At 49.6% G+C, this 27,968-nt stretch overlaps 2 protein-coding genes across 2 annotated transcripts; one reads left to right on the top strand and one right to left on the bottom strand.

The window, feature by feature from the left end:
- Positions 1-162: 162 nt before the first annotated feature.
- SEPTIN2 (septin 2) lies at positions 163-27,968 on the bottom strand. The gene is made up of 13 exons (XM_043462217.1): positions 27,849-27,968; positions 21,018-21,047; positions 19,584-19,704; positions 11,829-11,915; positions 11,031-11,154; positions 9,957-10,091; positions 9,683-9,800; positions 7,533-7,634; positions 6,764-6,909; positions 6,273-6,356; positions 5,413-5,470; positions 4,234-4,336; positions 163-1,949 (listed from the first exon to the last, which is right to left on the bottom strand). Exons 2-12 carry the CDS (start codon positions 21,024-21,026, stop codon positions 4,235-4,237), a joined length of 1,086 nt encoding a protein of 361 aa, XP_043318152.1. The 5' UTR covers positions 21,027-21,047; positions 27,849-27,968; the 3' UTR covers positions 163-1,949; position 4,234.
- LOC122429370 (60S ribosomal protein L39-like) lies at positions 2,962-3,416 on the top strand. The gene has a single exon (XM_043449623.1). The coding sequence runs from the start codon at positions 3,162-3,164 to the stop codon at positions 3,414-3,416; it is 255 nt and encodes an 84-aa protein (XP_043305558.1). The 5' UTR covers positions 2,962-3,161.

Raw genomic sequence — 27,968 nt, 5'->3', positions numbered from 1 at the left:
TTTCCAGCTGGGATCGCCAGTACAGAGCTGTTATGTACTGATGTTCATGAGAGTAATTCCTCCCCATTTCTTATACACAGGAAATGCATAAGTTTCTCTGAATCTTTCTGAGAAAATCTTACACCTTTACCTTGTAAAGAGCCAATAATGAGAACTACTCACTTAATATCTAAACAATAGTGCTTTATTGGTAAAAGGTTAGTTTCAGTGGATACAAAATTGCTGTGTAAGTTTTCAAAATACATTTTTATAGGTAAAGTTTTCTCTCTTAGTAACTAAAGAGCAATTATCTATTAGCAAAAGTATTTAGATTGGGGCAGAAAAACAAAAGGGAATTTGAAAGTGTAGGTCCACCCACAACCACGCATCCATGAGGTGGCAGCTGGCACTATGCAGACTATACTGGGCTTATTATGTCTACCACTTACTGCCACCCCACCGCCCTTTAAAAAAGAGCTTTTACTAGCATAGTTAATAAATGCCAAAATAACCCAAATAACTGGCCTTGCATGGAAGTACCCCTAAGGTCATGGAACACTTCTTGGTAAAAACTGTACAATGCACCTAAACCTATAGCTCTTGACCACTTGCAATTAGGCAACAGTGAAAGGGCAGTCGGGAGAACACCAGATGGTCTGCAGTGCACCTGGCCAACTGTCGCCATGTCCCTTTCCTTTCTGGGTGTCCTCAGCCCTGGAGCTCAGTGCTTCTCCACGTCAGCCCCTCGTGCTCTAGTGGAATGAGAATGCTGAGCCAGCACCCACTCCCTCCAGGCTCCTTCCATGTGTCACTTCTGATGACCGATCAACCGCGGGCACAGGAAACCAGGCGGCACGGTGCTGACCATCAGCCAGCCCACGGAGCAAGTCTGCAAGAGCCGTCACTCTCAAGCCCCCTGTGGACAAGTCTGTGTAACATGTAAGGAAGGAAACCACGGCAGCTAAAAATTGACGGGACAGGCCACACGCTGCTATCTGCCTGAAAACCATTCAGAACGGGATCAGTCCAAGTGAAGCCAAACCAGGAGAACCTCGCTGGGAACCGTGATGCCCCTGCCGAGGCGCATCTTCCACACCGCAGTCACAGAAAACATGCCAAGTGCAGCCTAAAAAGGCAGGCTTCTGCACAGATCAACTGTTAATTTTCCTTAAAAAGTTATGCTATAAATCTAGTTGAGTACAAATAGTTTACTGACTCTCACCACATAGGTGAGAATCTTAGCTGTGACATGGAAACTGCAGCTCATGGGTTTTCGTGGCAAACTCTATAGAACGTGGTTTGTGGCGAGTTCTCTGCATAGTGGTTTAAAAAATGACCTCAGAATTCAAAGACTTGTTAAAAAACTCACCCCTAACAGCCTGTTTGTAAAAAAGCTATTGAAGTATAAACATGTATCTAATTAGGTATCTTTTCATTTGGTAAACAGATAATGTGCAGATGGATTAACAGTATGGAGTTATAGCAGCAAAACTGGTTTTGGATGTTGTGGTCAAATAAAAGCAAGGCAGGGAAGCAGGTGCCATGGCTTGGTGAGAAATGGCCTCGTACCCAGGCAGCTCATCTTTCTGTGTTCATCTCTACTGCTCAGGAACATTCTCGGGAATCTGAATGTTCTAGAAGTAAATCACGATTAGTTGGTTAGGCCAGTCAAATAAAATTCCACTATTAACTATATGTGCTGACTGGTCCCTGGGAATCAGTTCTAGCGTCAGTGGTTACTTAAAATGCAAGAAGAAGGAAAATGGACAGTTCACCTCACAAAATATAAAGTATAACATAACAATGAATGCAAATGTTAAGGTACTTCATACAAAATAACACATTGAAAGTTTTTAAAAAATTAAATTCTCAGGCACAGGTACTGTGAAATGTGGACAGGCACCCCTCCAACAGTCTTGAAAACACGCAGCTGTGTTACTCATCGGAATATTTATCTTGCAAAGGGATTCCTGGAAAAACAAAACACAACAAACACGTTTACGTGGGAGTGATGCCCTGCCCGCTGCTCAGACCACCGCCAGCAGGATTTTTCTGTTAACAAAGGGCAAAGGTTGAGCAGACGGTGGGCCTGAGGACCACAGTGTCTACTAAAAGCAAAACCTCACTTAGAAAGTTCTTGGAAACTGGGATGAAAAGTATGCAGAAATGTACTGGTTTTATGTACCCAAAGTGGAATTCTCATGATTCCACAAAGCTTCAGAAAGAGAACCAGCAGGATAGAGAACGTGAGCCAACACTGATGGCTCCCTCCCACCGCAGGTGAGCCCTGGCGCTCCGTGGCCCCTCTCCCTCCCACCGCTTCCCAGGCAGGCGCGAACCTGCCTGGGCAGCACTGCCCATGGCGTCAGAAGGCCCGCCAGCTGACAAGGCGTGGCCACAGCGCCAGCGTCCTCACTGCTGAAATGGAACCTTCCCAAGGCTCCAACGTGATGACCAAGGAGAAGCAGTCCCCCCTGACCCAGGTGGGCCCCCTGGACGCTCCCTCTAAAAGTGAGCGCTCGCACCCTCCTGCCTACTCCTGTCTTTCTGTGCGGCTATTTCACAACTGAAACCTCTCCCAATAAGCCACCAAGGGCAAGGGCTTTATGCGGTGATCAGTGCCCCAACCTGCCCCCCCAGGTCCTTCATCACCTGTGTGTTGTGGAGACTTCTGACAGGGGCCCAACCTCAGGGCCCCTTGCCTTCTGTCTCACTGGTCCTGCAATGTGGCAGCTCAGCCTGCAGTTGCTCACGTCGTCACATCACGTGAGTGACGCCTCTACAGTCCCAGGCCCCTAACCACACTGGAGACCCTCTGCCCAAATCCCGGCTTCTCCCTAGACCTGGGCCAGCGGGCACTCTGTCTGGCCCCGGTCAGCTCCTCCAGGGAGCGGGCTGGCCTCCAGGCTGGCCTCCCCCCCAACCCCACGTACTCCTTCTCCCTGGGCTCTGACTTTACCTACACTCCCTCCTCTTGTAGCTAGCTAGTCACTGCCTGGACAGCTCTGAGCGTCCCCTGTGCAAGGGGCAGGGAGAGGACACTGCGGGGAGGCGCACAGCCCGGCCAGGCCCAGACTAGCAGTCTCCCTCGGGGGGACCCCTCGGCCCGCCTCTGCGTCTGCTCTGCCTGAGCTGTTCCAGTAACAGTAAGTTCCCGCTGGCTTATTTCTCCACCATCCTACATGCGGTTGAGTTTGCCCCTCACCATATCTTCTCATAAGACTTTCAGGATCAAGAGACTCCTGGTCAAGAAACAAGAGCAGAGTCGTCCCATTCCTCAACGGATTCGAGTGAAAACTGCTAACAAGATCGGGTACACCTCCGAGAGAAGACCCTGGAGGAGCGCCAAGCCGGGTCTACTAGAAGCTCGCACGGGAGCTGGCACACACTGCACAGTGCCACGTCACCCGCACGCCAACGCCCAGTCCCCGCAGTGAGGACGTCACTGCTGTCTCATCTCAGCAGCGCACGCGAGACGGACGCCTGGCTCCGGATGCGTCCTGTTTTCTCACAAGAGGTCCACGCGGCTCAGTGAGAAACACGGGAAAGCTTTTATTGCAAAAAATCTCTTTGAAAATAGTTTGAGCTTTAATAAACTTCAAACTGTATGACCAATAAAAGTTACTTTAATACACAATTTTTCTTCTATTGTTGAGATATTAAAGTCTCTAAAGTAGGAGTCTGGAGAGTTTTCGGGGGTGAATCCACCCCTACCGGGAAGGTTATAGACCCAGCTCCTCGGGGACAGAAGCTCTGCACTCGTTTCAGGCCTTACCCTGTAGGTCTCTTCATCTGTGTACTGTATTTTACCCTTAATAAATGTGATCTAGGAACTCGGAGGTTTTCCTGTAGGGGTGTGGGTGGGGTGGGAACCTCTAATCTCTAGCCAGTCTGTCATAGTGCAGTTGACAACCTCAACTTGTGACTGGCATCTGAAGTGGGGGCAGACTTGTGCCCAGGCTGGGACTGAGCCCCATGCTGCAGGGTCAGACGTGAGCTCCAGGCAGGTGGGGGATCTGCACAGGTCTGAGAGCAAGAGTGAGGTGTCCCAGGTGGAGGAGACCCAGGAGGGAAGAGCGGCCTTCTTCCCTACACAGGAAGGACCAGCTCGGCTTCCCACTCCAGCTGCTGACCATGCTTCCAGGCTGAGAAAACACGGCTGCCCTTCACTAGAACACGGGGTGGGAAGCCGCGGTCTCCTGGGAGCCACCCTCCCCTCAGGGGCCCGCAGACGCTGCCCGGGCCGGGCCGTACCTCACACGTGGTGCCCGTGGACCCCGCTGTCGCCGTCGCCACCCTGCAGCTGCAGCTGCATCTGCGCCTGCATCCGCGCGATCATCTCCTGCATGCGGCGGAGCTGCGGACGCGAGAGGGGCGTGTGAGGCCGGGGCCTTCACGGGCCCGTGACTGCAGCCCCGCGAGCGAACACAGGGGGCGAGAGGGGCCAGGGCCCAGGGCCTCCACAGGGCCGGGACTGTGCAGACCCGAGAGGGGCGTGTGAGCCCGGGGCCTTCACGGGCCCGTGACTGCAGCCCCGCGAGCGAACACAGGGGGCGAGAGGGGCCAGGGCCCAGGGCCTCCACAGGGCCGGGACTGTGCAGACCCGAGAGGGGCGTGTGAGCCCGGGGCCTTCACGGGCCCGTGACTGCAGCCCCGCGAGCGAACACAGGGGGCGAGAGGGGCCAGGGCCCAGGGCCTCCACAGGGCCGGGACTGTGCAGACCCGAGAGGGGCGTGTGAGCCCGGGGCCTTCACGGGCCCGTGACTGCAGCACCGTGAGCTAACTCCCAGCGATTCTGACCAGCCAGTGAAAGGACCAAGGTCTCAACAGAACACAGAGCACACAATAAGAACAGGCAACTCAAATGAAAAATAAAAATGACCAAGAAACGGAAGAAATAAGAAAGGAAAAACAGCATGAGAGAGTCTGACCTAGAGAGGCGGGAAAGAACTGCCGCCCCGCCGTGGGGAACGCCCCCGAGGGGCCGGAGGCCTGGCCGCTCCCATGGGGACCATCCCTCTGTCCCCTCACAAGCCAAGCGCCCTGCGCCTCCACACCCGGTCTCCAGGACGGGCAGTCGCCCGGTCACGGGCCCTCGGGAGACTCTGCAGACAGGCTCTGCAGGGAGTGTGCTGCGCTAGAGACCACGGTCCTCGCCTGCACCCTGCCTCCTAGAGTTTCGTGTCGGTTCGGACTCTGGATGCACTTCTCAGGGCAGCTTTCTCGTCTCATTCCCTGTGTGAGTCACACGTCTTCCTTAAATTTTTCTTAATGACGGTGAGTGACATTTTCGGTCATTATATTTTCATTGTGTATATGAAAACTGCTGATTTTTAAACCTTATAAAAATCAGCCATGTTACTAAACTCTATTTCCAAGTTTTTCCATTAAATTGCTATTGAAGATTAAAAACTACAATACTTTTCTACTTACCTCAGCTTCCTTCTCCAGCAGTATCTGGTCTTTATTCATGTCCTCATTTTCTACTTTCCTAAGAGTTGAAAGAAATTACAAGTATAATGTTAGGACAAAAACAGCTGGTCATTTCTGATGAAAGATACCCAAAGTAAAATTTCACTTTACAACAACTCAGAAATACAGTTTCTGAGAAAAATCTATTGGAAATCATATAAATTATTTTTCTGACTAACAATATGAATGAATAAGAAAAAAAAGACCAAAAAGAAAACACAAAATGGAAAATTCAAGACATTTTTCTTATTCTAAGCTGGGGGCGGGGGTGGGTGGGTGGAACACTTCCAACTTTAGTCAAAAAATAGCAGATTTTATCTGAAGAGTAGGTTTCTAAGATAAGTTCTGAACAAAGACTGCAGCCGTCATACTGTAAAAGGAACATGAAAAAGTGTCCAGGCAGAGAAGCGGGCGTGGAGGCCTCTGAGCCCACAGACACAAGTCCGCTGGCCGCTGCACGGCGCACGGCCTGACGGTCCTTGGACAGCATGCTCCCGCTGCCTCTAAATCCCTTCTTAATGTCTGGTCCCCAAATTAAAAACACCTTAATCTCTAAAGTGCACCTCATACGTGGGTACAAAGGACCTTCTATCGAAAAAGGACCCCACACAAGTCTCTGGCCTTACGATCTAGAACTGTTCCTGATAGAAATGATTAGAGACGCCCTTCAACAGGCAAAACAAACAAAAAACAAGTCCAGCCCCACAAGTGATTAAACTAGCAACAGTATGTGGTGATAGCTTAGGTGGGAAACCAAACGGTGGCGCCGGCCGTCAGCGGAGCGGGGCGCGGGGCGGGGGCAGCGCGGCCGGGGCAGCGACCTGCCGCCTCTCTTGAGCCTCTCAGACCGGAAGTTCTCGTAGTGCAGGTCCTGCGTCACCTCCTGCAGATCCTGCATGTGAGTGCTGCAAGACAAGAGACGGGGCTGGGCCACCCGCCGGCGACCCCTGGTCACGCACACAGCACACGCCAGGGACGAGACCCCGGGCGCCTCCCACAGGAGACCGCCGCCCGTGGTCAGAGCGACAGCCACCGAGGCAAGCGCCGCCCCAATCGGAGCACACTCCTCCGAAGGGACCTACACTCCTGGCTCCGCAAGCTTAACCTTTATACCACAGGGAGGCGTCACTGTCACCGAGGAGAAAACCATCAGGGTGTCCGAGCCTGAGGAGCGCAGGCCCCGGCGGGAGAGGCCAGTTTGTGGCAGTCAGAGGCGGGCGGGCCTCCGCACCAGCTGGACCGCCCGCCGCAGGAGTGCAGGGAAACCCGCTCTCCAGGCCGGGCGCCGCCACGGGAAACAGACGGTACTTACATGAGCATCGTCCTCAGCTTCAGAAAGTCGTTATGCTCCGGGTTCTCCACCTCCACGACACCCCAAGGGTAGAGGCGGCCTCTGACCTTCTTGCCTTTGGCTTCAATCAGCTGATTGGATCCAACCACAGAGAAAGGGATGCTAGCCTAGAAGGAGACACACGGGGTAGACTGGCTCCACACGGGGAACCCCAACGTTCAGTGGAAACACAGGGACGTGAGCAGAGAACGCAGGCACTGCCGCCAACCGCAGGGCTCACTGCAAAACCGAAGGCACACGTTCCACTCGCAAGTGGCAGCTGTTTCCCCGGGGGACAGGTGTACCTGTCCTTAGAAACCTTCAGAAGGTTTCTAAGCCTTAGATGACAGCTATGCCAAAATATGCCAAAAGCAAAAGTACTCGTGTACCTGAACCTGCCCGGGCAACCCCAGAGGTCAAGCCTCTAGAAATCGGGCCCTCTGCCAGCTGTTTCCACGTTAAATGCAGTGACTGCAGGAAATGGGGCTTCCTGGGCAGCACTAGAGGTAAAGAATCCACCTGTCAATGCAGGAGACCCGGGTTCAATCTTGGGGTCAGGAAGATCCCCTGGAGTAGGAAACGGCAACCCACTCCAGTATTCTTGTCTGGGAAATCCCAGGGACAGATGAGCCTGGTGGGCTACAGTCCAAGGGGTCACAAAAGACTTGGACACAACTTAGCGACTAAATAGCAACACCAGGAAAGTAAGAGCGAGGGACCCCGTGCATCTGGAAACAAAGCAGCTAGCTACCTTGAGAAGTCTCGTCTGCTCCTTAAAATCTTCATCTTCATCCGACTCTGCGTCAGGCAAGTGATAGATTTTGATGCTATGTTCCTCAATTTCATCCAGAATCTGAAAGAAGGACCAAACCAGGAGCAACTGTAGCAAACCGTATACTGTTTCAGTCAAGTTTAACACATTAGATTAGAAACATGTCGGAACTATCCAAATGTCAATAAGAATCCTACTGATTAAAACCATTTTCAAATGATCTTACAAACCGCTGGAAAGGCTGGCCTGCACTCCGAGGGGTCCTCTGTCCAGAATAATAACAGGAACGCACCTGCCCTGGCCCTGCCGAGGCTGCAGACTGACGGCTGTCCCCAGGCAGCCGCAGAGGTGCTGTACGCAAGCAGCCTGGAGAAGGGACCGCCCAGCGAGGGGGCCACCCGGTGAGAGGGCTGCATGGCGGGCAGGGCCGCCTGGTGGGGCCGGGAAGACACCGCCAGTGGCCAGAGGGCAACAAGGCATCCAGGAGGGCTGGAGGGCAGGGCCGAGCGTGACTGGGGCTGACAAGTGGACAGCTCCCAATGTTGGGAAGGGATCAAGGGTCTCGATTTCATCTAACAGGCAGAGTGCTCAGTGCTCACAGTCTCAACTACCAACCAAATGGCTGACTTGCCCAGGGGAAAACCTGGGCTGGAGTGGGAGCCCCTCCCTCTAGAGGGGCTGGAGTGGGAGCTGGCATGCATTCACCCGTCCATCTCCCAGAAACCCAGCCCCCAAGCCCCAGCACGTGCTGGGCACACCACAGGTCTCGGGCAGGCTAGCCCTCTGCTTACCCTCACGCTAGAATCTGGGCCCTCAACGGAAGAGAGAACACAAGCCAAGGCAGCAGGAAGCAGCTCTGCTTCAAACCTGCTCCCAAACTTGTTCCTCCTTAATGCGACTAAAGGGCCTCGCGTGGTCAAAGACCTCAGATGAGCTCACTGTCCACACTAAGTCAGGATGTAAGGAAAGGCCCTCCCTGCATCCTGGCCTTGGTCTGCTCAGGACTGCTCACTCCCTCCCAGCTGAGATGGAGAAGCTGAGCAGGCAGCAGGAAGCTGCTCTGCCCTCCACCCCACAAGACAAGGCTGACGCTGCGGACGGGGACAGAGCAAAGCGAGTAAGCAGGCCACCCAGAATTGGAAGAGAGGAGTAAGAAAGTGATAAATCAACACTGATCGCGCGTGCTCAGCCTGGGTGACAAGAGCCACTTTGAGGGAGAGGCGGACAGAGATCTGGGGACAGTGAAAGGAGCATGTGGACAGGCACAGGAGAGAAGCCAGATAAGAGGGGGCTGGAAAAGCCCAAGATTTCATTTTATTTCAGACGCTGAGATTAAGACCTAAGAGCTCTGTACACATAATCAGAGACGGATATAAGGCATTCTAACCCTGATAGCTCTCTCCAATGCATGTCTGAAATTTATCTCCTATGAAGGTGAAGTTCCCTCAAGTGTGAGCGACTAAACTATTTCCTGTCAAGGATAAAAATGCCTAAGTCTTCAGGTGCTTTTCCAAGGGCCTGCATATTTTCTAAAAAACTGGCAGGCATATAAAACAATGAAGGAGAAGGCTGACAGAAGACATCAGGAGAAACACAAAAACACAAAGGTCACACTAGGTGAAATCATTTACAACACAGTAATCAACGTGTAAAAATACAGGAGTATCTATGAGTCAGTAAAAATGCAATCAAGAGCAGCAAGGCTCTAAAACCCGAGAGAACGCACCAATGGGCTTCAAGTGCCATAAAGAGACTCAGACCAGCGACTGGGCAAAGGCAAACTGGAACGAGACACCGTCCCCCACGTCTCAGAAGACGGCTACCCTAAACACACAATGGTCCAGAGCCGTCCCGGGTGGAGGGGAGGCCCACACCCAGGTTCCAGAAAGGCAGACGGCTACCAACTCGTCTGAGTGAAACGTAGACTCTTTGAAAAGTACAGCGCACATCGATTTCCTTTCTAAGTTTACACGACCATGAGAAAGCAGACGCGTGCTGGTGCCAGCAGCACCAGCACCAGGGAGGCCTGCTCGGTGACCGCCTCCCGGCCCAGGCCCGCCCCCCGGGCAGGCCTGTTCTGTGCCCACCCCTCCCGGCCCAGGCCCGCCCCCCAGGAGCCCAGCACGCACCCTTTTCTTCAGGCGCTCCCGCTCCTTCAGGGTGAGTGTGTCGGCTTTCGCGATGACAGGCACAATATTCACCTTGTTGTGGATCGCCTTCATGAACGCAACATCCAATGGCTTCAGTCTAAAAGTCATGTTTAAGGGGAGAATTTTTTCTCAGAATCATCTCAAAATTTCCATTCTTATAGTAAAACACATTGTTCCGGGGGGAAGTGAAAGCCGCGCAGTGAAGAGAACACCCCGCCCCAGAGGCCGGGCTTCCCGGGCAAGGCCTGCGCACCCGTGTCCGAAGGGGGAGATGAAGTAGAAGCAACAGTGCACCCTGTTGTCGATGATGTGCCGTCTGTTCAGACCGCTCTCGTCATGCAGGTACCGCTCAAACTGCTCGTCGATGTAGGAGATGATAGTCTTAAAGCTGAAACACAGATGCTAACGATCACGGGATACAAGAGGCAGCGCCCCTGACTACAAAGACAAACAAGTTTTTCTAGCCCCTGCCCCTCTAGCAGATGTGATTTAATGACTCAACTGCAGGAAGGAAACAGAAACCGACTCCTAGCTTTGGCGACATGGTGGCTTTTGGAAACAGTGCCAAGAATCATTGCCTCTAAGTACTGAAGGTCGAAAGCCGGGATGCAATAGGTTACAAAGAGCCTGAGCAGACTGACAGGAGACAGATAGGAGCGGGGGGTGGGGGGGGGTGGGAGCAGGACGGGTGGAGAACAGATGAGCTGCGGAGGTGGCTGCAGGAGGGAGGGAAGAACCCCAGGCAGAGGAGAAAGACAAGGGAAGCCCTCTGCCCCTCCCACACTCTCCTCCTGAGTGCTGGAAAGCTGCTGCCTCGTGTTTGCAGGATTAGAACCAAGAGAGGCTGTACAGTGAAGGTGGTACTCTCTCCAAGGGGCACTGCCCAGACGGCCCTTACAGTCCACTTCCTCACTTCCTTACTGTGCAAACATTGCCAATAAGCAGCCAACTACAGACAAACTTGGTCTGGAGCAACTCTCTTAAAAGAGCTCATTTTCTTGAATATGGAAAGGAGGAAGAACTGCTATGATATCTTGTTCACTAGCCATGGTCCAAATCAAGGTGCTTTATTTATGTTAGCATTTGCTGTTTGGTTGGCTTTGTGATATCAGATCTCACTAGAATGCTCTTAAGAGAAAAAAATACTCATTCCGTGTGAAATTCCTCATTAAAAACGCTATAATTACAATGATTTAAATTGTCTTATTGTTCTGTCACACACAGCAACCCCAGACCCAACAACCGTGAGTGAACATGAGGGACTGAAACACACGGAGACACACTTGGCAGGGGCACGGCCTCGTCACCGTGGGCCCTGGGGACGCACCAGTCCCTGCAGTTGATGGCATCCCCGTAGCCCGGGGTGTCTACCACGGTCAGACGCAGCTTCACCCCGCGCTCTTCAATCTCAACAGTCGAAGCCTCAATCTGGACAGTTCTTTCAATTTTCTCTAAAACAGAAGCAACCTTGTTACTTTCTTATTATTAAACAAGTGACTCAGAAGTAGTTATTTCTCTTTAAGGACAGTTCTCAGAAGGTAACATGAAGATTGCATAAAAAGGATCCTAGGGTCAGCAAGAGAAACATTGTAGCTGAGATTAAAGGGCTGTTGTGGAGGTAAAAAAACATCAATATTGAAAATTGCAACTTCTCTTCCTGGGACAGGAAGAACAATGAATGAATCATTTAAAGACTGTCCAGGGACTGCAGTCCTGTTGTGGGGGCTTAGGGCCCAGGCTGATGGATTCACAGCCCACTCAATCAGCGGCCTCATGAAGCCCAGCGGTCAGTGCTGGACACACACCGGAGGGAAAAGGGTCAGCCGACACCTATGCCCACAGAAACTTTCTCCGTATGCAGGTTTCTTCATGAGCAAACATTTTCACTTGATCCTCATCAAACGTGTAATATAGGCAGGAACTATTACCCCCTGTAGACAAGGAAATCAAGCGTGGGGAAGACGGGCCACGGTGCGTCCAAGCACGCCAGGTGCAGCACCCCCGTCCCTACTCGACAGGTGTGCCCTGGGTCCAGAGTCACACAAACAAGGCTAAGGTACAAGATCCTGACGGCGCTCTGCGGTCCTGACCACACCGCGCTGTCTGCTGCGGGGGAACTTCGTACCTGCGGCTCCAGGGATGACTCTTTCTGGGTAGAGGTCGGTCAGGAAGAGGCTGTTGATGAGCGTCGACTTTCCCAGCCCCGATTCACCTTGAAATGAAAAGGAACGTGATGTCATGACGTTACCTGTGCGACACAGTTAACGCACTGTGCCTGCTGAATGCTTACGTGAGGCCTGCCCTGGACTAAGCACCTCACAGACATCCTTCTCTGCATCCCGTATGACCACAATGCATTTGGCACAACCACCCTGGTCCCACTGATTGGGGAACAAGGGCTCTGAGGTCAGTAGCCTGCATGCTCGGGCTGCTGTCCAGAGTAAGGCCTCAGTTGGAATCCAGAGAAATCTGGAGAAATCTAAGAAATCATAAGACCATAATAACATATGTGGTGATTTAGTCACTAAGTTGTGTCCGACTCCTGTGACCCCCATGGACTGTAGTCTTCCAGGCTCCTCTGTCCATCGGATTTTCCAGACAAGAATACTAGAGTGGGTTGCCATTTCCTTCTGCAGGGGATCTTCCCGACCGAGGAATCGAACCAGTCTCCTGCATCGCAGGCAGATTCTTTATTGACTGAGCTACAAGGGAAACCCAACTCCATCTGACCTCTTGCCAAATACCTAGAATGGACTTGAGGTGGCTCCTTACGTTTTGATAAACAGAATGCACAGTATATTTTTACGTATGGGCTCTGCTAACCTTTAAACTTCCCACATTTCAGAAAGCTAACAGACACAACAATGTCAAAGGCACCCAGCTTCCTGAGCTGTGGAGGCGGGGCGGGGACGCAGGGACACCCAAGACTCCTGTCGTGTGACTGGCCGGCCAGCAAGGTGGGAGCAGGCCTCCTCCCCCCTTCCTGTTTCACTCACAGCCCCACACCCCCTGCTGGCGGCCACCTGTGGCGGCCACACGCAGGGCAGGCGGCTTTCCGCTCCTCTGCGGGTGTCACATCCCACGGCAGGCAGCACACGTCCCTTCAAGCAGTTAGTGAGTTAGAGACTTCTCTTCAATATTGTAATTAGCCTCCAATTAAAATAAATAAATTTAATTTAAAAAATAAAAAAGATTCCTCTTCAACCACTGCCAACTACGTATTCTGAATATTTGAAACTTAACTTCAAAGAAGATGTAAAATACCAAAACATGGAAATGTACATTACAAGGAAGAACACACACACTCCATCCCTTTCCTAGAGGCCATCACCTAAGACTGAATTGTCTGACTGCCCCGGGCCCTCAGCTAGAACCCCTCTCTGTATGTCCTGCACAGTCAGGGAAGGAGCGCACATCTGATTTGAAAATTACCTCTGGGAATATCAAGAACAAAAAATTGAATCTGAAATTGGCAGACACGGAATTTGGACTGTACTTTAACTAGACTGCTGTTTTCATAGATGAGAAGGAACATCAAAGGGGCAAAACCAGAATCACATATTGAACCTTTCCAAACATGAATAAGAATATGACTAAATACATGCTCTCCTGGGAAGTTACCCTTTTAATAGAGTGTCCAGCGACGCCCGTTCACTACAGGTGCAGGGGCCTTGACCAGTGTGCGCCAAGCCCTCTCCGGGCGCCTGCACGGGCGCAGGTGGGGACACAGCAGGGAGCAGGAGGCCCGAGTCCCTGCCCCCGCGGGGCTCTGCAGTCCAGCAGAGGAGGGGACGGACAAACAAAGCCACCCTGTTGCCAACTGGGTGGCGACAGCTCTGAGTAACACAGCGGAAAGGGGACCCAGGCAGAGGACAACTGAGCCAAGGTGTCTGAGCACACACGGCCGATTCTAGATGCTGAGCCTCCACTTTAAGGGTGTAAGTGACAACTTCACTGGGAATAGCTTTTGGGTGACATCTACAACCTGCTCATTAACTCAGCAGACGAGGCCACCCTTGGGCTGATCTCTGAGCACACCCAGCCCTGTTCTGTCCCGCGTTCACTAGTATCTCCATCTCTGCTGGGAGTTTCCCTAACAGGTACCTGGAGATGGGCAAACAAGATACACAGAAGAGGTGTGGACCAGTGTAAATCCATTGCCACCCAAATACGCTAACAGAAAGCGCATGGGATGCGCCCCGCTGTCTGGCGCTCTCGCTCAGCGCACACTCGGCTCCTGAGGTTGGTCACCCACTTCTCTGCACCGTTGAGCAATGCTCCGCGAGCGGACACAGCCCGCTTGGTGCTGGGCAGACCCCTGCGCGTGTCCAGGGAAGTGGGCACAAGCATTCACAGTCTGCGATGTGCTGCCAGTCCTCTTGGGCAGACATCTGCGAGCGGACTGCTGGGTTCCGGGCGAGTGCACCGCTGTTAACAAAGCTCATGCTTGACCACTGCGCCCGCGGCGAGGCCCACCCAGCGCGGCATCATCTGGTGGGTGCGCAGGACCGTCCAGGTGTGGTTTTAGGGGGTGCTCTCCTGACGACCCGAGAGGACGACACCCTCGTGCGTTTGCTGGCCATCTGCTTATCCCCCGTGAGACGTCTGTTCACATCATTTGACTCTGTAACTGGGTCACTTGTCTTCTTACTGAGCCTGCGGAAGTCTTTTATATTCCAGATACGAGTCCTGGGTCACGTATACTACAAGCGCTTTCTCGGTCTATGGCCCGTTTTCTTATCAGTGCCTTTTGAGGAAAGCAAATCTTGAATGAAGCACAACGTATCATTTCCTTTTGTGATTACTGTTGCTCATGTCCTAAGCAATCTGCTACTCCAAAGTCATAAACCTTTTTAAAGCTGTTTTCTTCTAGACTTTTATAGCTTTCCAACTAGGTCAACAACTCGTTTTGAGTGAACAGGTGATGTTCAGTATGAAGTAGAGGTTGGAGTTCATTTTCTCCCAAACAATCATGCAGTTGTTACAGCACTACTTGTGAAAAAGATTAACCTGTGCCCATGCAGAATTACCTTGGCACTTCTGTCCACCACGAGCTGAGCACCTCTATGCCTGCCTTACACACTGTATGGACGTTGCTGGAAATCAGACTATTTCTGCCATATTCTGGGCCCTCTGCATTTAAGAATCAAATGGTTAATTCCTGTTGTCAAAAATCGCTGCAATTTTGGCTGGGACTGTACTGACTCTATGGATCAATCTGGGGAGGGTGGACGCCCGCAGACCGCAACACACCAGGGCAGCGGGTGAGAGCTCACACTTACTCAGCCTTCCCTTGGTTTCTCTGAGCAGTGCTTTCAAATTTTCAGTGTAGGTCTTGCACACATTCTGTTAAATTATCCCTAAGCAGTATGTACCTCATGTTACTGTAAATGGTACTGTCTTTCAAAAAGATTTTATTAGTGTAACTGCCTTTGATATTATATTTGTAAGCTTGTATTTAAACTACTTGTTGGTAACATACAGAAATAAAGCTGATTTTTATATTCCCACTGGGAACCTGCAATCTGGGTCCTGGCGCACCTTCCTATTTATTCTGCTTGGTTCTTTGGATGCTTTCCATTACCCCTTTTCTTCTGCAGTGAAGTTTTCTTATGATTTTAACATACACAAGTAAGTCATTTGTAATTAAGGAGATTTTACTTGTTTCTCTCAGTTTTTTATCACTAAGAGTACTGCTAACTACAGGTATTTCCCTTTCAGAACCAGTGACTGATTTCTGATGTTAAACCACGCATTCCTCTGTTTAGGATGTACAGGCAGTCTTGCTATATAACATTTGCTTTGAAATTGACAATCTGTTCCAACACAATGGATATATTAGGGAACGACTTCCACATAATACAAACCTCACAATTTCTTACACGTGATGAGAAACCAAGTCCACCCAGCGGAACCAGCCAGGGAAGTGCTCCCACGGCACCCAGCTCAGCCGTCCAGCCACAGGCCACGGCCAGCCGCTTCCCGGGTCCTCAGGCAGCACCCCTCCACCACCACAGCAACACGCAAGCCGCACCCGGCCGAGGCCCACTTTCCCAGCTTGGGTTCCGGGGCTCATCTGGTGTGGTACTTTTGATTTCTTAGCCAGCCCACGGGTAAACGGAGGCGGCTTTTACCACTGTTCTCCTGTGTGGTAGAGGAAGGCTCCGAGCGGGTCTGCTTCCCCACGAGCCGCATGGGTGCGCAGCATGACGACTGCTGAAGAACAGGCATACACCGCATCACGCTGGAACTGAGTGCAGCAAGCCATTTCATAGCGCAGGACTTGCGACCACCTTACGAGGGTGTCAGGTCTGCACTCATGAGGAGTAGTCCACTTCTGTAGTCACCTGCACAGGGCAGCGCTTGGCCTGACACTCATCACCAGAGCGTCTCTGCGCAGCGTTCCGTGTGCCTTAAAAGAATGTCTACCCTGCAGCTGTTCGGCAGTCCTGGCAGCGGCACCACACAGTCTGATGGTGTAACTGAAACCCTCTGCGTGACCGGCTTTCTGTCTGCTTCTTCAGCTACTGTGAGGAGTGCTGGAAACTTCTCCGTACCTCTCTTGTCAGGCCCTGCATCAGGCATGTTTAAGACAGTGCTGTTCTGAACAGCCCCCTTTCTCGTTAGGATAGGACGTTCCTCACGTCTGGGATTACTCGGGGGCTTAGAGTCTGCTTTGTCTGACGGGAATGAAGACACCTCAGCTTTCTCACGAGCGGGGCGTCGTGGTAAGGCCTGTTCCTCTGTGTCTCGCTTGTTTCTGCACAGAAAGGGCCTTCCTGGGCCCGCGGGGCCCGCCTCCCACTTGCCGTCCACGGGCCCGGATGCCGCCCTGCTTCTCGTCTCCTCTATGCTTTCATCTTTCTCCACTCTCTTTTGGACTAAAGACTTGTTTACATTGTTTTAACAAACCAACCGGCTGCCAGCCAGATCTTCATTTTTCCAGTGGCCACTCTGATGTTCACAGCTTGCAGGGTTAACCCAGCGTCTCCCTTTCGAGCACTTTCTGTCACCTCACCCATCATGGAAGCTCACAGCCGCACACTTTTATCCACCCCCTGCCCACTGTGTGATCCTGCTCATCTGACCCGTGCAGGTCACACACTATCGATTATCTCTGAAAGAAACAAAAAGCAAGAAGTCTTCTGCTTACCAACCCCACCTGCCATTTCCAGTGCTCCCCTTCCTCCCCCAACCTGAAAACTTCATTTCATCTTTCTTATGGTATAGTCTGATACTCATCAACTCTTTCCACTAATTTACAAGAAAATGTCTTTATCTTCTCTTTCCAACTTCCATTTTTAAGAGTTATTTTTGATGAACACAGAATTCTTGGCTGTTTTTACTTTAAGAACTTTAAACCATCCTTCTGCAGGGTTTAAATTATTCCCGATGAGCCGTCAGTGGTCTTTCTTACCTCTGATCCTCTGTATGTACTCTTTTTCTTTTTTCCGGCTACCTCTAAGATTGTCCCATTTAAAAAAAAAAAAAAAAAAAATTGTCCCATTTATCAGTGGTTTTCACCTTCTGATCCTGGGTACTGGCACACCTTCCTATTTATTCTGCTTGGTTCTTTGGATGCTTTCCATTACCCCTTTTCTTCTGCAGTGAATAACCTGTTAAGCCCATCAGAAAATTTTTCATCTCAGGTGCTGTACATATTTTTAATCTTTACAAGTTCCCTTTTCTTCTTTTCTGGATCTATTTCTCCTGGCTATGGGCTACTTTCTTCTCCCTTCTTTGTAGATCCAACAACTTTTTGCCAGATACTCAGCATTGTGAGTTATACTGCAGATGTCTAGACATTGATGTCCTTTAATAAGTAATAGGCTTTGTCCTGGCAAGTAGTTAGATCATTTGTAAATGAACTTGATCCTTTTATGGTTCTTTAAGAAGTTCTGATAGGGAGGGTGTAGACCAGCCTCTCCGTGAGGTTACCCCTCCTCCCACGCGAGGGCTCTCCTCAGTGTTACAGGTGTTCTCGCCCCCGGCTGGCTGAACTCCAACGTCTCCCGATACCTTTCCAGTCTTCAAACTCCAGGCAGTCTCCAGTTCAGCTCTGCTCCTTCCTGGTGGCTTCCTGGCTTCTGCCAGACTTCCCGGAAGCTCTCCACCCTCTACCCGCACACGGACCATGCAGCCCCAGGGCGAGAGGAAGCCCCAGGGGAGAGGCAGCCCCCGCACAGACGCGCAGAGGGAGGTGGTCTTGTCTCCGGAACTCTGCCCGTGCCTCAGCCCCCGAACTGTGGTCTTCTTCAGCCGAGATCACCTGCTCTGCTAGGCTCACTCCTCCCTGGGAAAGGGCAGGTGGCTGGCAAAAAGTTGGGATAACTTTACAGTTCATATAATTTTTTCCTTCTCTCAAGGATCCAAGTCCTGCATCTCTGTTCAAAGTCTTAAAAGGGCTGTCTCATACATCTTGCCCAGCCATCTGGTTATTTGCACCAGGAGGACTGGTCTGGTATAGTCATTTCAGGGTTCAGCAAACTACAGTGCTCTGGCAAATCCAGCCCACTAGCTCGTAAACAAAACAGTTTCACCAAAAGCTTTAAGGCTCACAATGCATTAAATACTCACTATCTGACCCTTTGCAGAAAGTCTGTCAACCCCTGAGTTATTCCATCAGGGCCGGAAATACAAGTAACAGTCTGACTTAAATGAAGCGAAGGAACCGCGTCACAGGCTGCACTGCATTTCTCTTCCTGCTAGATACCTGAGTCTGCACGATCATCATCATCATCATCATGTAATTACGCTCCTAAAACGTGTCACTAGTCACTTGTCGGGGCCCAGGGTCCCACACTTCTTTTTCCATTTCAGATTTGTGAACTGTTTATCCCAGGAAACAATCGCTTGTCCCATTCATGCATGACCACCCCATCCTTTTCCAGTGGCATCTTAGCATTTGGGGAGAATTCTGCAGTTACCAAGATTGAAATAAAATCTGATACAGTAAAGAGAATTAACTGTTGATCAAGTTAACTTTGTTATGGACATGCTAAAACTCAATATACATGCCATAATCCATGATAAAATGAATTCTGATATAACAGGAAGAAATTTCAGGTAAGCACTCAATTTCAAAGGACTGTAAGTACTCATTTAAAAATATGTGTATAGTAAGGATTGTCCCTTGTTTAAAATATATCTACCACAAAAAAGCGAGAGTTATTTGTATGAGTATTAAATAAACAAACACACTTCTAGTTAAATATATGTTACTTTTAAGGTACAACAAATTACTGTAAAATTCAGAAGCCTAAACCAACCACCGACATTCATCATCTCATGGACTCTCTGGGTTGGAAGTTCGGGAGTATCTAAGGTGGGTCCTCCTGGCTTGAGGGTCTCTCTGTGGTCACAGTGATGTCAGCCAGGAATGGCGGTCACCAGCAGGCCTAACTAGGGCGAGGACGTTTCTGAGATGGGAGCCTCAGTGCCTTGCCTGTGGGACTTCTCCATAAGGTACTGACTGTCCCCCCGAAGGACTGCTTCAGAGAAAGCGAGGCACAGGCCAGTCTCTCTAGGTCACACGTCTTCCTCTCTGCAACGTCCCACTGGCTGCCGGGGGAAGCCCTGCTCCGTCGGGGAGGGACTAGAAACACCGTGGACAGCAGGCAGCAAGGATGGGGCGGGGGCACCGCAGAGGCTGTCACAGCGAGCAAACCCCCTCACCGCATACAAACAAGGAAATGATAGAACAACTTTCCTTTTGTACTCCAGGGAAATTCTCTAGAGAATTTTCCCCCAAATTCTCCAGGTGTTTGACTCTGTCCACAGAGGAATCCTGTGACTCTGGAGGCCACACTGTCACACCCAAGGGTAGGAAAGGGAGGCGTCCACAGAGTCAACAACGTGAAGGCACAAGCGAATCTCTTACCGACCACCATCAGCGTGAATTCAAAACCTTTTTTCACTGATTTTCGGTGAACTTGATTGGGAAGATTTGCAAATCCAACATATCCAGGAGTTTCTGGATTTATAAACTGAGTTGGTTGTTGCTAAAAAAAGAACAATTAAACACCTTATTAGTTGCTTTTAAGATATTATTAAACCTGTGACAAACATAGATATTAGTTTTCACAAATCAAAAAACTATACACATAAATCAATACTTCCAAAAAGTCACTGCTATCAGAAAGCTTAAAACCATTTAAAAAACCAATCCAATATCATTTCATACCTACAGGCCAACCTTAAATAACATTTCTGTTAAGCAGTTGAGCAACACACAAAAGATACATTAACTCATCTCAGTACAATTTCAATCTTGATGTGAGAAACTGTCTGTAGAGTGAAAGGAGAGTCAGTCAAACTTACAAAGTAAGGCCCAACTGACAGTGGTTTCATCCATCACACTCAGCTACAGAGCAGCTTCCGAATATAAAGACCCCCAGTGTCAGGACTGGCGCATCCGAGAGGAGAAGCAGGAAACAGCCCTGTCCCCTGCAGTGGCCCAGCTCCCCAGAGCGGAGCCCGGGGTGAGGCAGGCCACAGAGGGGCGCCTCGCTGGGAATCCCACTCACAGACCGAGAGGACGCCCGACAGCCTGACGCGAGGGCGGGGACACTGAGGAGTCTAGGCTGTGGCTTACTGAACGTGGCAAGAAATCAAGATACAGCAATAGAGACTCGTTAAACGCAAAAGGCAAGATTTAGAATGGTATTTCCTTTGAGATATATTAACATATTCACATGTGCATGCACACAGATATAAAAACAATATTCACAAACGTTACAAGTGGTTATTCTGAATAAAGGAATTATGGCTAATTTTTATTTTCTTTTTTGCTTATCAAAGATCCACACTGATGCCTACATAAAAAATGAAAATTACTATGATGCTTCTGTATCACAGTAACAAATACCCAAAGACTTAAAAATAAAAGGCAAAGAGAAACAATAATCTTGCAACTTTAACCACAAATTCTGCTTTCCTCAGCATGTCTTTTAGAATCAACTTCTTTCAGGGCTCTGGGCTAATTTGTAAGAGCTGACATAAGCCAATTTATCAAGTCTGAGAACCCCATCAATTCCATCATGATAAATTATTACAATTTTAAAATTATTATTTGAATAGTCTGCTAGGTATAATCTAAGGAGGCTAAACAGATCATCATTAATGCTTTTAGAAACAAATTGAAAATCTGAAGAAAGAAACCTCAAACCTTTTAGGATGACAGTTAAACTAGAACTGTCTTAATGAATCAAACATTAGTTATACAACGAATCATATAAATCTTGACTATAAAAGGTTTGAAAACAAAGCAGTTTCTCCTTATACTGTGGATACATGATGAAGTATGATCTCTTACCTTAGACATCTTTAGTAAAGTTTCGTCAATCTGTTAAAAAAAAAAAAGTACATTCATACATACACACATATTTAATACAGTATGAACTGATACGCAATTACACATGAGGCACCAACAGCTTCTGTTTCACTCAGCTTCTCATTACATTAAATACTTTTCCAGAAATGATGAAATTTTCACCTCCCATTATATAAATTAGGTATAAAAAGTTAAGCTAACAAAAGTGACCACTTATATGCATGTACACATATATGTATCTTCCACATTCTCAACAATGCCTTTTTTAGTACTGCTTATACATCAGGCACTACATATGCAGTAGGAAAAAAAGACAAATTCCCACACCCTCTGGAGTTGTGTAATTTCCTTTCTCTCTCTGAAAACTTTGCACACGGAGGAGAGTTGGAGCCTATCTGTCTGCTGCCTGCTGGGGAGGGTACCTGAGCTCCGCGGACTAGACTCTGACTCTGGTGCACACAGAGCCAGCAGCTACGCTTATAAGTAAAGGAGAAAGGACCGAAGATACCTGAGTGTTTGAACCCTGGGAGACATGGACTGTGTTGGCCAGCCTTGGTAACAAAGTCAGAGATGTGAATGCAGTCCCATTTGATTCTTTCCGGTGCTTAGAAAACTCCTTTCACTTTTCTGACTCTCCATATTACCCAGATGGATACATTCATGCCTGAATACTGCACAAAGTTTCCGTTTTGAATGGAAATGGTCCCAACCAGCCAGGAAAAAATGGTTAAGTTAGGTTAAGACAGCTAGGATTTGTAACTCTGATTCCGAGGCCATGTCATAGAAGACAAGGGCAGAGCCTAGCTTCTCCCTTCCAGGTGCCCTTGAAAAGCCAACTGGAGGGGAGGAGGAGGATGTAAAGTGCTTCTTCCTAGGGCAGATCATCACTGAGAGTCACGGGAGTCCTGGGTGAGCCCAGCACATAGTAAGGACCATTGCTGACCAAGGAGACAGGTAAAGCTCCATCCAGGCAGCCCAAAACGCTTCAGCCAGGGCAGCAGAACTAACGCAACCCTACAAGACAGCAGAATGCTGGGCAACCAGAGAAGCAGGTGATGAAGGGCTCCTTGGAAGGGAGAACCAGAAAGGCATCGTCGAAGAGCCTGGGAACAGATCGTGGGTGTGAGGATCCCAGGGTAAGAAGACAGGGGTCCCCCTAAGCGTTCCCTCTTTCCCTGCCTCCAGGATGAGCTTAAAAGGGAGGAGAACAATCTGAACCAAGAAAACAGCATCACTGTGATGAAGATGCAAGTTGTCGCTGTTCAGTCACTATGTTGTATCCGACTCTTTGCCACCCTGTGGACTGTAGCATGCCAAGCTCCTCTGTCTTCCACTATCTCCCGAAGTTTGCTCAAACTCCTGTCCGTTGAGTCGGGGATGCCATCCAATCATCTCATCCTGTTGCCCACTTCTCGTCCTGCCCTCAATCTCTTCAATTTTTCCCAGTATCAGGGTCTTTTCCACTGAGTTGGCTCCTTGCATCTGGTGGCCAAAGTTTTGGAGCTTCAAATTACAGTATTCCAAATAACACTTTCTGGACCTAAAATCCATGACTTCCAAACTCAAACTGTGGTAGCTGAACTGAATGAAAGGTCACAGTAGAGACTTGAAATGTGACATGGGAGACTAAATATAACACACCTTAGAGCACGAGGCAAACGAGAGCGGGAGATCGCGGGTCGAGGGCAGCCGCAGAGGAGACAGCGGGGAGATGTGCTTGTTAGCAGCAAGACTTCCCCCCGTAACCAAAAGGGACCGACGGAGGAAAAGAAAATAGTAACAGAAGAAAAACCTCCCAAGAAGAGCAAGCCAGGGTCTACCTGGAGTTGTGTAACACTGGATTGAATTAAGATCTCTTGAATAGAAGGGGCATCCTAGGGGAATACTGTTGATAGTCCAGAATTTTAAATATGAAACTTCTGCAGCAAAACCTCAGAGTTGGGGGCAGGAGTAAGAGCAGAGAGCTAAGATCTTTAAGAGGGAGAAGGGAGCAGTCAGATGGAATTCAGATGGTCCCGGCAGAAGCAGCAGCTGACATCTTGCTTTAGATAATAAAGAGATAAGCATCTGATAATGAAAGAAAAGGGAAAGCAGCCACTAAAAAAAAACCTCCTTCCAAATTAAGAGAAAAATATGGAAGAGCAATTTCATCAAACCGGTAAAAATATGGAAAAGAAACAGAAAAATTCAAGAGTATCAGTCATCAGTTTAAACGTGAATTCTCTCCTTAAAAGAGGAGACAGGTTGGGGTGGGGGGGGGGGCAGGGGACACCAGAAAACCAGGGTACATTACATGGAAGAAACATGCTTCAAAAAAAGTAGCTTAAAAAAAAAATGTTGAAAACAAAGGAGGAGATATGAAGCTAGTGCAAACACAAAGAACAGGGAGAGATACTGTTAGTATTAACCAGGGTGGGATTTAAAGGAAAGTGTGGCATTTATAAAAGGAACAGTTTATAAAAATAAAACATTCATAAACCTGTACCCATGGACACTTACATCAGATAAATACATAGAACAAAGACTAGGGAAAATACTGTGTGAACTTAATGAAAGTACAATTCAGGTGGAAGGCTTTAACAGCTTCTCCCAGAATTGGACAGACTCTAGTAAACACAATATGAGCAAAGACAGAGGACTGTTACTTTTAGTCAGTGTTCACAGGTCATACTCTGCTAAAACAAAGACAAAAAGGAACTCCTAGTTATTCAGAACATTCCTGGATAGCCCTTGGGTCAAAGAGGGTAACAAAAGCAAAGCCCTAAGTCATCCAGAAAGCCAAGGAAAGAAGATAAATGCAAAAGGAACGGGACACAGCACAGGCTCTCACAGACTCAGATGGGATCCGGGTTTTACGTACTTTCATTACTGAAGAACAGTGAAAATAAAGAACTGGAAAATAACCCAACAGAAGAGAGAACAAATCCAAAGCTGGTTCTCTGAAACAAATTCCTCAAAAGTTCCATTAAGGAAAAAAAATACTGAACAGAAGGTATAATCACACTTACAGGGACCACAGGTATGAAGATGGCCACAAACTTGAAAATTCAAAGAAATGCATGATTTCTTAAGACACTGTAAATGACCAAAACTGAACCAAGAACTGAAAACCTGACTAGACAAATACCACTGAACAGCAGAATAAAGAATCTACCAATGAAAAAGGGACCACAACTGGACAAAATTAGAACTCAATTTCATCCAAACCTGAACAGATAAATGCCTACGTGACCTAAGCCACTACAGAAGAAGAGGAAGCACTCCAATTTATTTTACAAAGACAGCACAACTCCAGTAACAAATCAGATGAACAAATGGTGAGCAAGTGGGCTGGCTGCCGGTCAATCTCGCTCAAGAATATGAATGCAAAAATCCTCAATGAAATACTTGCTACCAATTATAACCCAGAAATGGACCAACAGCAGCTATCAATGCAAGCTGTTACAACAAATTAGAGAAAACCATATGTGAATACATGCTGAAGACTAAGGTGATAAAATTCAGCAACCAACTCTAATAAAAACACTAAGCGAGGAACCTGCTTAAATACCTTTCAGAAACCAATGGCAAATGTTATTCTCTGAACAATAGATGCTAAATTATTTAAATTACAACCACTGATTGGGAAGGGATGCCCATTACCACGTTATCTTAAAGCACTTATGAAAAAGTCCAAACATATACAAAAATAGAACAAAACCCCACGTAACACCCTCAAATATCCCCTCAGCCACTGTTCCCATCCTTGATTATGAATACTAGATAGTTCTAAAAAGTTCTATTCTGTACTAGCAATGAATACCAAGAAATGGAAATGGCAGGGGGGAGGGGAATGCCATTTATAAGAGAGTAGAAACAAAACAAATGTAGCAACAAATTTAGAAAGAAAACAGGCCTTGCAAAATTAATTCATCTTTATTTTCCTAAGTTAGTACGTAAACGTGGTCTAATCCCAGATGGACTCCCTAATGATGTTTTTTTCCCTTTAATGACTGGATAAAATGACTTTCAAGTTCACCTGAAGAATAAACGCCTGAGGACAGATAGGAAGACCAGCTATCACAGGCATCTGATTCAAGCCAACCCAGAGGGGCAGAGGACTGTTAACCAGTCTCTCTGGAGCTTCCGCACGCCTATCGTCACTGAACTTGGGGCCCCTGCCTGTGCTCTGACCAACTTCAAGGGAGCACCCTGATAATACCAGGACCTGGAGCACACGTGAGCCCAGGACTAGGGCTGCCCCACAGGCAAGAAGGGGACCATCACCCTTACCAGTTACGTCCCACTAAGACTCATCTTGATGGACACACATGGGGAAAACGAGAAGACTACTATCTGGAACAGGATGTGAATTCTTAAAAACACTTGCCTTATTTTTAATTTTACCAAGTTTCTCTTATCACAATGCACTTCTTTCATACAATACTAAGGATTTTTTCCCCTGAAATATAATTTGGATGCACCATGATTTCCCAACAGTTTAAGTTATTAACTGATTACTCTAAGATGAAAGTTGAAAGAAGTTCAACATTCTTCTGTTGAACATCTTAAGTAGCTGCCTATCAGTGAGAAAGTCTCAATCCAGCAACACAAAAAATGCCAAGCACTGTGGTTAGTTTAAACCTTGGAAGAAGATCAATCAGATCCCCAAACCTCAGAAATTTGGTCAAAGGAAAACTTTATGCACTCAGGTTGTCCTCATTCTAAATAACAGAAATTGCTTAAAGTTCTCTCCTGGACCCACGGCTTCCTTCTTCCAGACAGCAATAGCACGCCAAAACACAGGAGAAGTCAACTCTTCTAAAGCAAATGGAGACAGAGAACATATGGCTAAAACTCGATTCCTGGCAACATAAACTCGCTTTGCTCAGTGGCATTTATGTGAATCACTGCACCACTCCAAACCACCCTTCACTGACATGTCATCCTTGCAGTTCCATGCATGATCCTAATGCACAAACGATCGTGCAATGGAGGACCTCAGGGTCTGTAATCCCTCACGCAGAGCCCCTGGGACACTCAGCATTTTAGCCTCTGGGTCTGACAGTACACCGCAAATGCTCTGCATAGCACAACGGCAGCACCCCACAATCAAATGCCTTTTCTCTAATGACATTATGACTACTAGCACAAAATGAGACAACCAAGACGATAAAAATGGCTTCATCCCAATTCTGCCGCCAAATGACTTCTCACATTCTTTTCTCTCTGGGGAAAAAAAACAAAAACAAAACCAACTTTTTCTTTTCCAGCAGTTTTTGTCTTTAGAGTTGAGTACAAAAAGGGCCTGAATCACATTTATTAAAGACCACACAGGGAGGTTCGTGCCTATGGGTCCCATCCCCATTTCCGTAGGTCACTCTGCTAGTTTAGGAACTGTCAGAATGCAAATTGGACAAAAAAATGGAAAAAAATAAAAATTAGGATAAAGTTAATGTGGTGGAGATCACTGCCAAGGTTCATTGAGAGCTAGCAGGCTGCATGATGCAAAAAAAGCCTGAGTGGGAGCTACCAAAACCGGAAAGACCAGAAACTCAGACTACAAACAGGAGGAGAGGGTCTGCATGACCCCACACCATCGCTATCATATCCCCCCAGGATGGGGGACTGCTTTGGGCTCTGACTTTGTCTGGATGTATCGTGACTATCTGAGTCGTTCCAGAGAGCTCCGAAAGTTGGCTACGTGCGGGTCACCGTGCCAGGCAACGAGTAATGCTGGGCAGGTCCGCGCACCTGCCCCTCGTAGGACAGCGACCACACGGAGCAGCAGAGGCTGACCTCGGGCCAACACCTCCTTCGGGGAAAGTCTAATCTGGGCCGAATCCGGGGCAACAGAGCCAGTACCAGGCAGCGAACGCTGGAGACAAGCGGCCCCAGACTCGAGGCAAGTTCTGGACCAGGGCAGACAAGGACGACCGCAGCTGGAACTAACAGGTCAGCGTGGAGGGGCCCGCGGCCACGTCTGGGGGGCCCAAACAAGGTGGGGGAGACGAGAACTTGGCGGAAAGCCAACCGGCGGTCCTCAGGCCTTACGGAGCCACACGTCGGCCCCACCTCGGGCCTGCAGGAGAAGAGACCACCCCACTCCCCGGCGCTCCCGCCCGCCCCCGGAGTCCGCGCTGCACCGGCCTTCTCCCCCCAGTCCTGTCCACCGCCGAGCGGAGGGGCGGCCGGGGCCCCGCGCGCTTCCTGTCGGCCAGGGCGGACGGGAGGGGGAAGCGCCCACGTCGGCCCGACCAGCACTGTCCCTTCCGGACCACGTTCGCCGGCAAGCACCCGGCGCACGGGCCCCACTGCTGACCACGCCCCGCACAACTCCCCCGGGGTTAGCGAGGGCCACTCGGCTTCCCCGCGGACACACCCCGCCGCCTCCGCCCGCGCCAGGGCCCCGGGGACGCGAAGGGCCAGGGACTCACACCGGCTAGGGGAGAGGTGAGCGGGGAGGGCGGGGAGCGGGAGAGGACCGGGGGGGTGGGGGGGAGGAACGGAGAGTGGGGCAGGCCCGGGGAGATCCGGGGAGCGGGGGTAGATCTGGGGAGTGGAGGGAGACTCAGAGAGATCCGGAAAGCGCAGGGAGATCCGGGGAGCGGGGGGAGGCCCAGGGAGATCCGGGGAGCGCGGGTAGCCCGGGGGGAGGCCCGGGGAGGTGGGCGGAGGCCGGGGGTCGAGAGGGCCCAGGAGCCCAGGCCGGGCGCCCCTCCTCCGCCCGCGTGTCTCCCGGAGCGACCACGGCCCGCAGCGGGCGCAGGCCCAGCAGCGTTGGCCCCCAGCTCGCGCCTCCAAGGCGACCGGGCCCCACAGCGACATACTCACCGCCGACTCGCAGAAGAACTGAGACCGACCGACCGCTCAGCCGACCCGCCCAGCGCCCGCCGCGCGCTCGCGCCCCGCCCCGCCCCACCGAGCGCGCGGGCGGATTGAGTCATCACGCCG

This window comes from Cervus canadensis, chromosome 2 (assembly GCF_019320065.1).
Source record: "Cervus canadensis isolate Bull #8, Minnesota chromosome 2, ASM1932006v1, whole genome shotgun sequence".
Lineage (NCBI taxonomy): Eukaryota > Metazoa > Chordata > Mammalia > Artiodactyla > Cervidae > Cervus > Cervus canadensis.
This window is presented reverse-complemented; position numbering and strand designations above follow the sequence as displayed.

Excerpts from the sequence above, each read along its gene's own strand:
- LOC122429370 (XM_043449623.1), top strand. The coding sequence starts at position 3,162 with ATGCGGTTGAGTTTGCCCCTCACCATATCTTCTCATAAGACTTTCAGG.
- SEPTIN2 (XM_043462217.1), bottom strand. Across the intron at positions 11,916-19,583 it reads ATTCACGCTGATGGTGGTCG|GTGAATCGGGGCTGGGAAAG; the intron begins GTAAGAGATTCG and ends TTTCATTTCAAG. Across the intron at positions 10,092-11,030 it reads GCCATCAACTGCAGGGACTG|CTTTAAGACTATCATCTCCT; the intron begins GTGCGTCCCCAG and ends TCTGTGTTTCAG.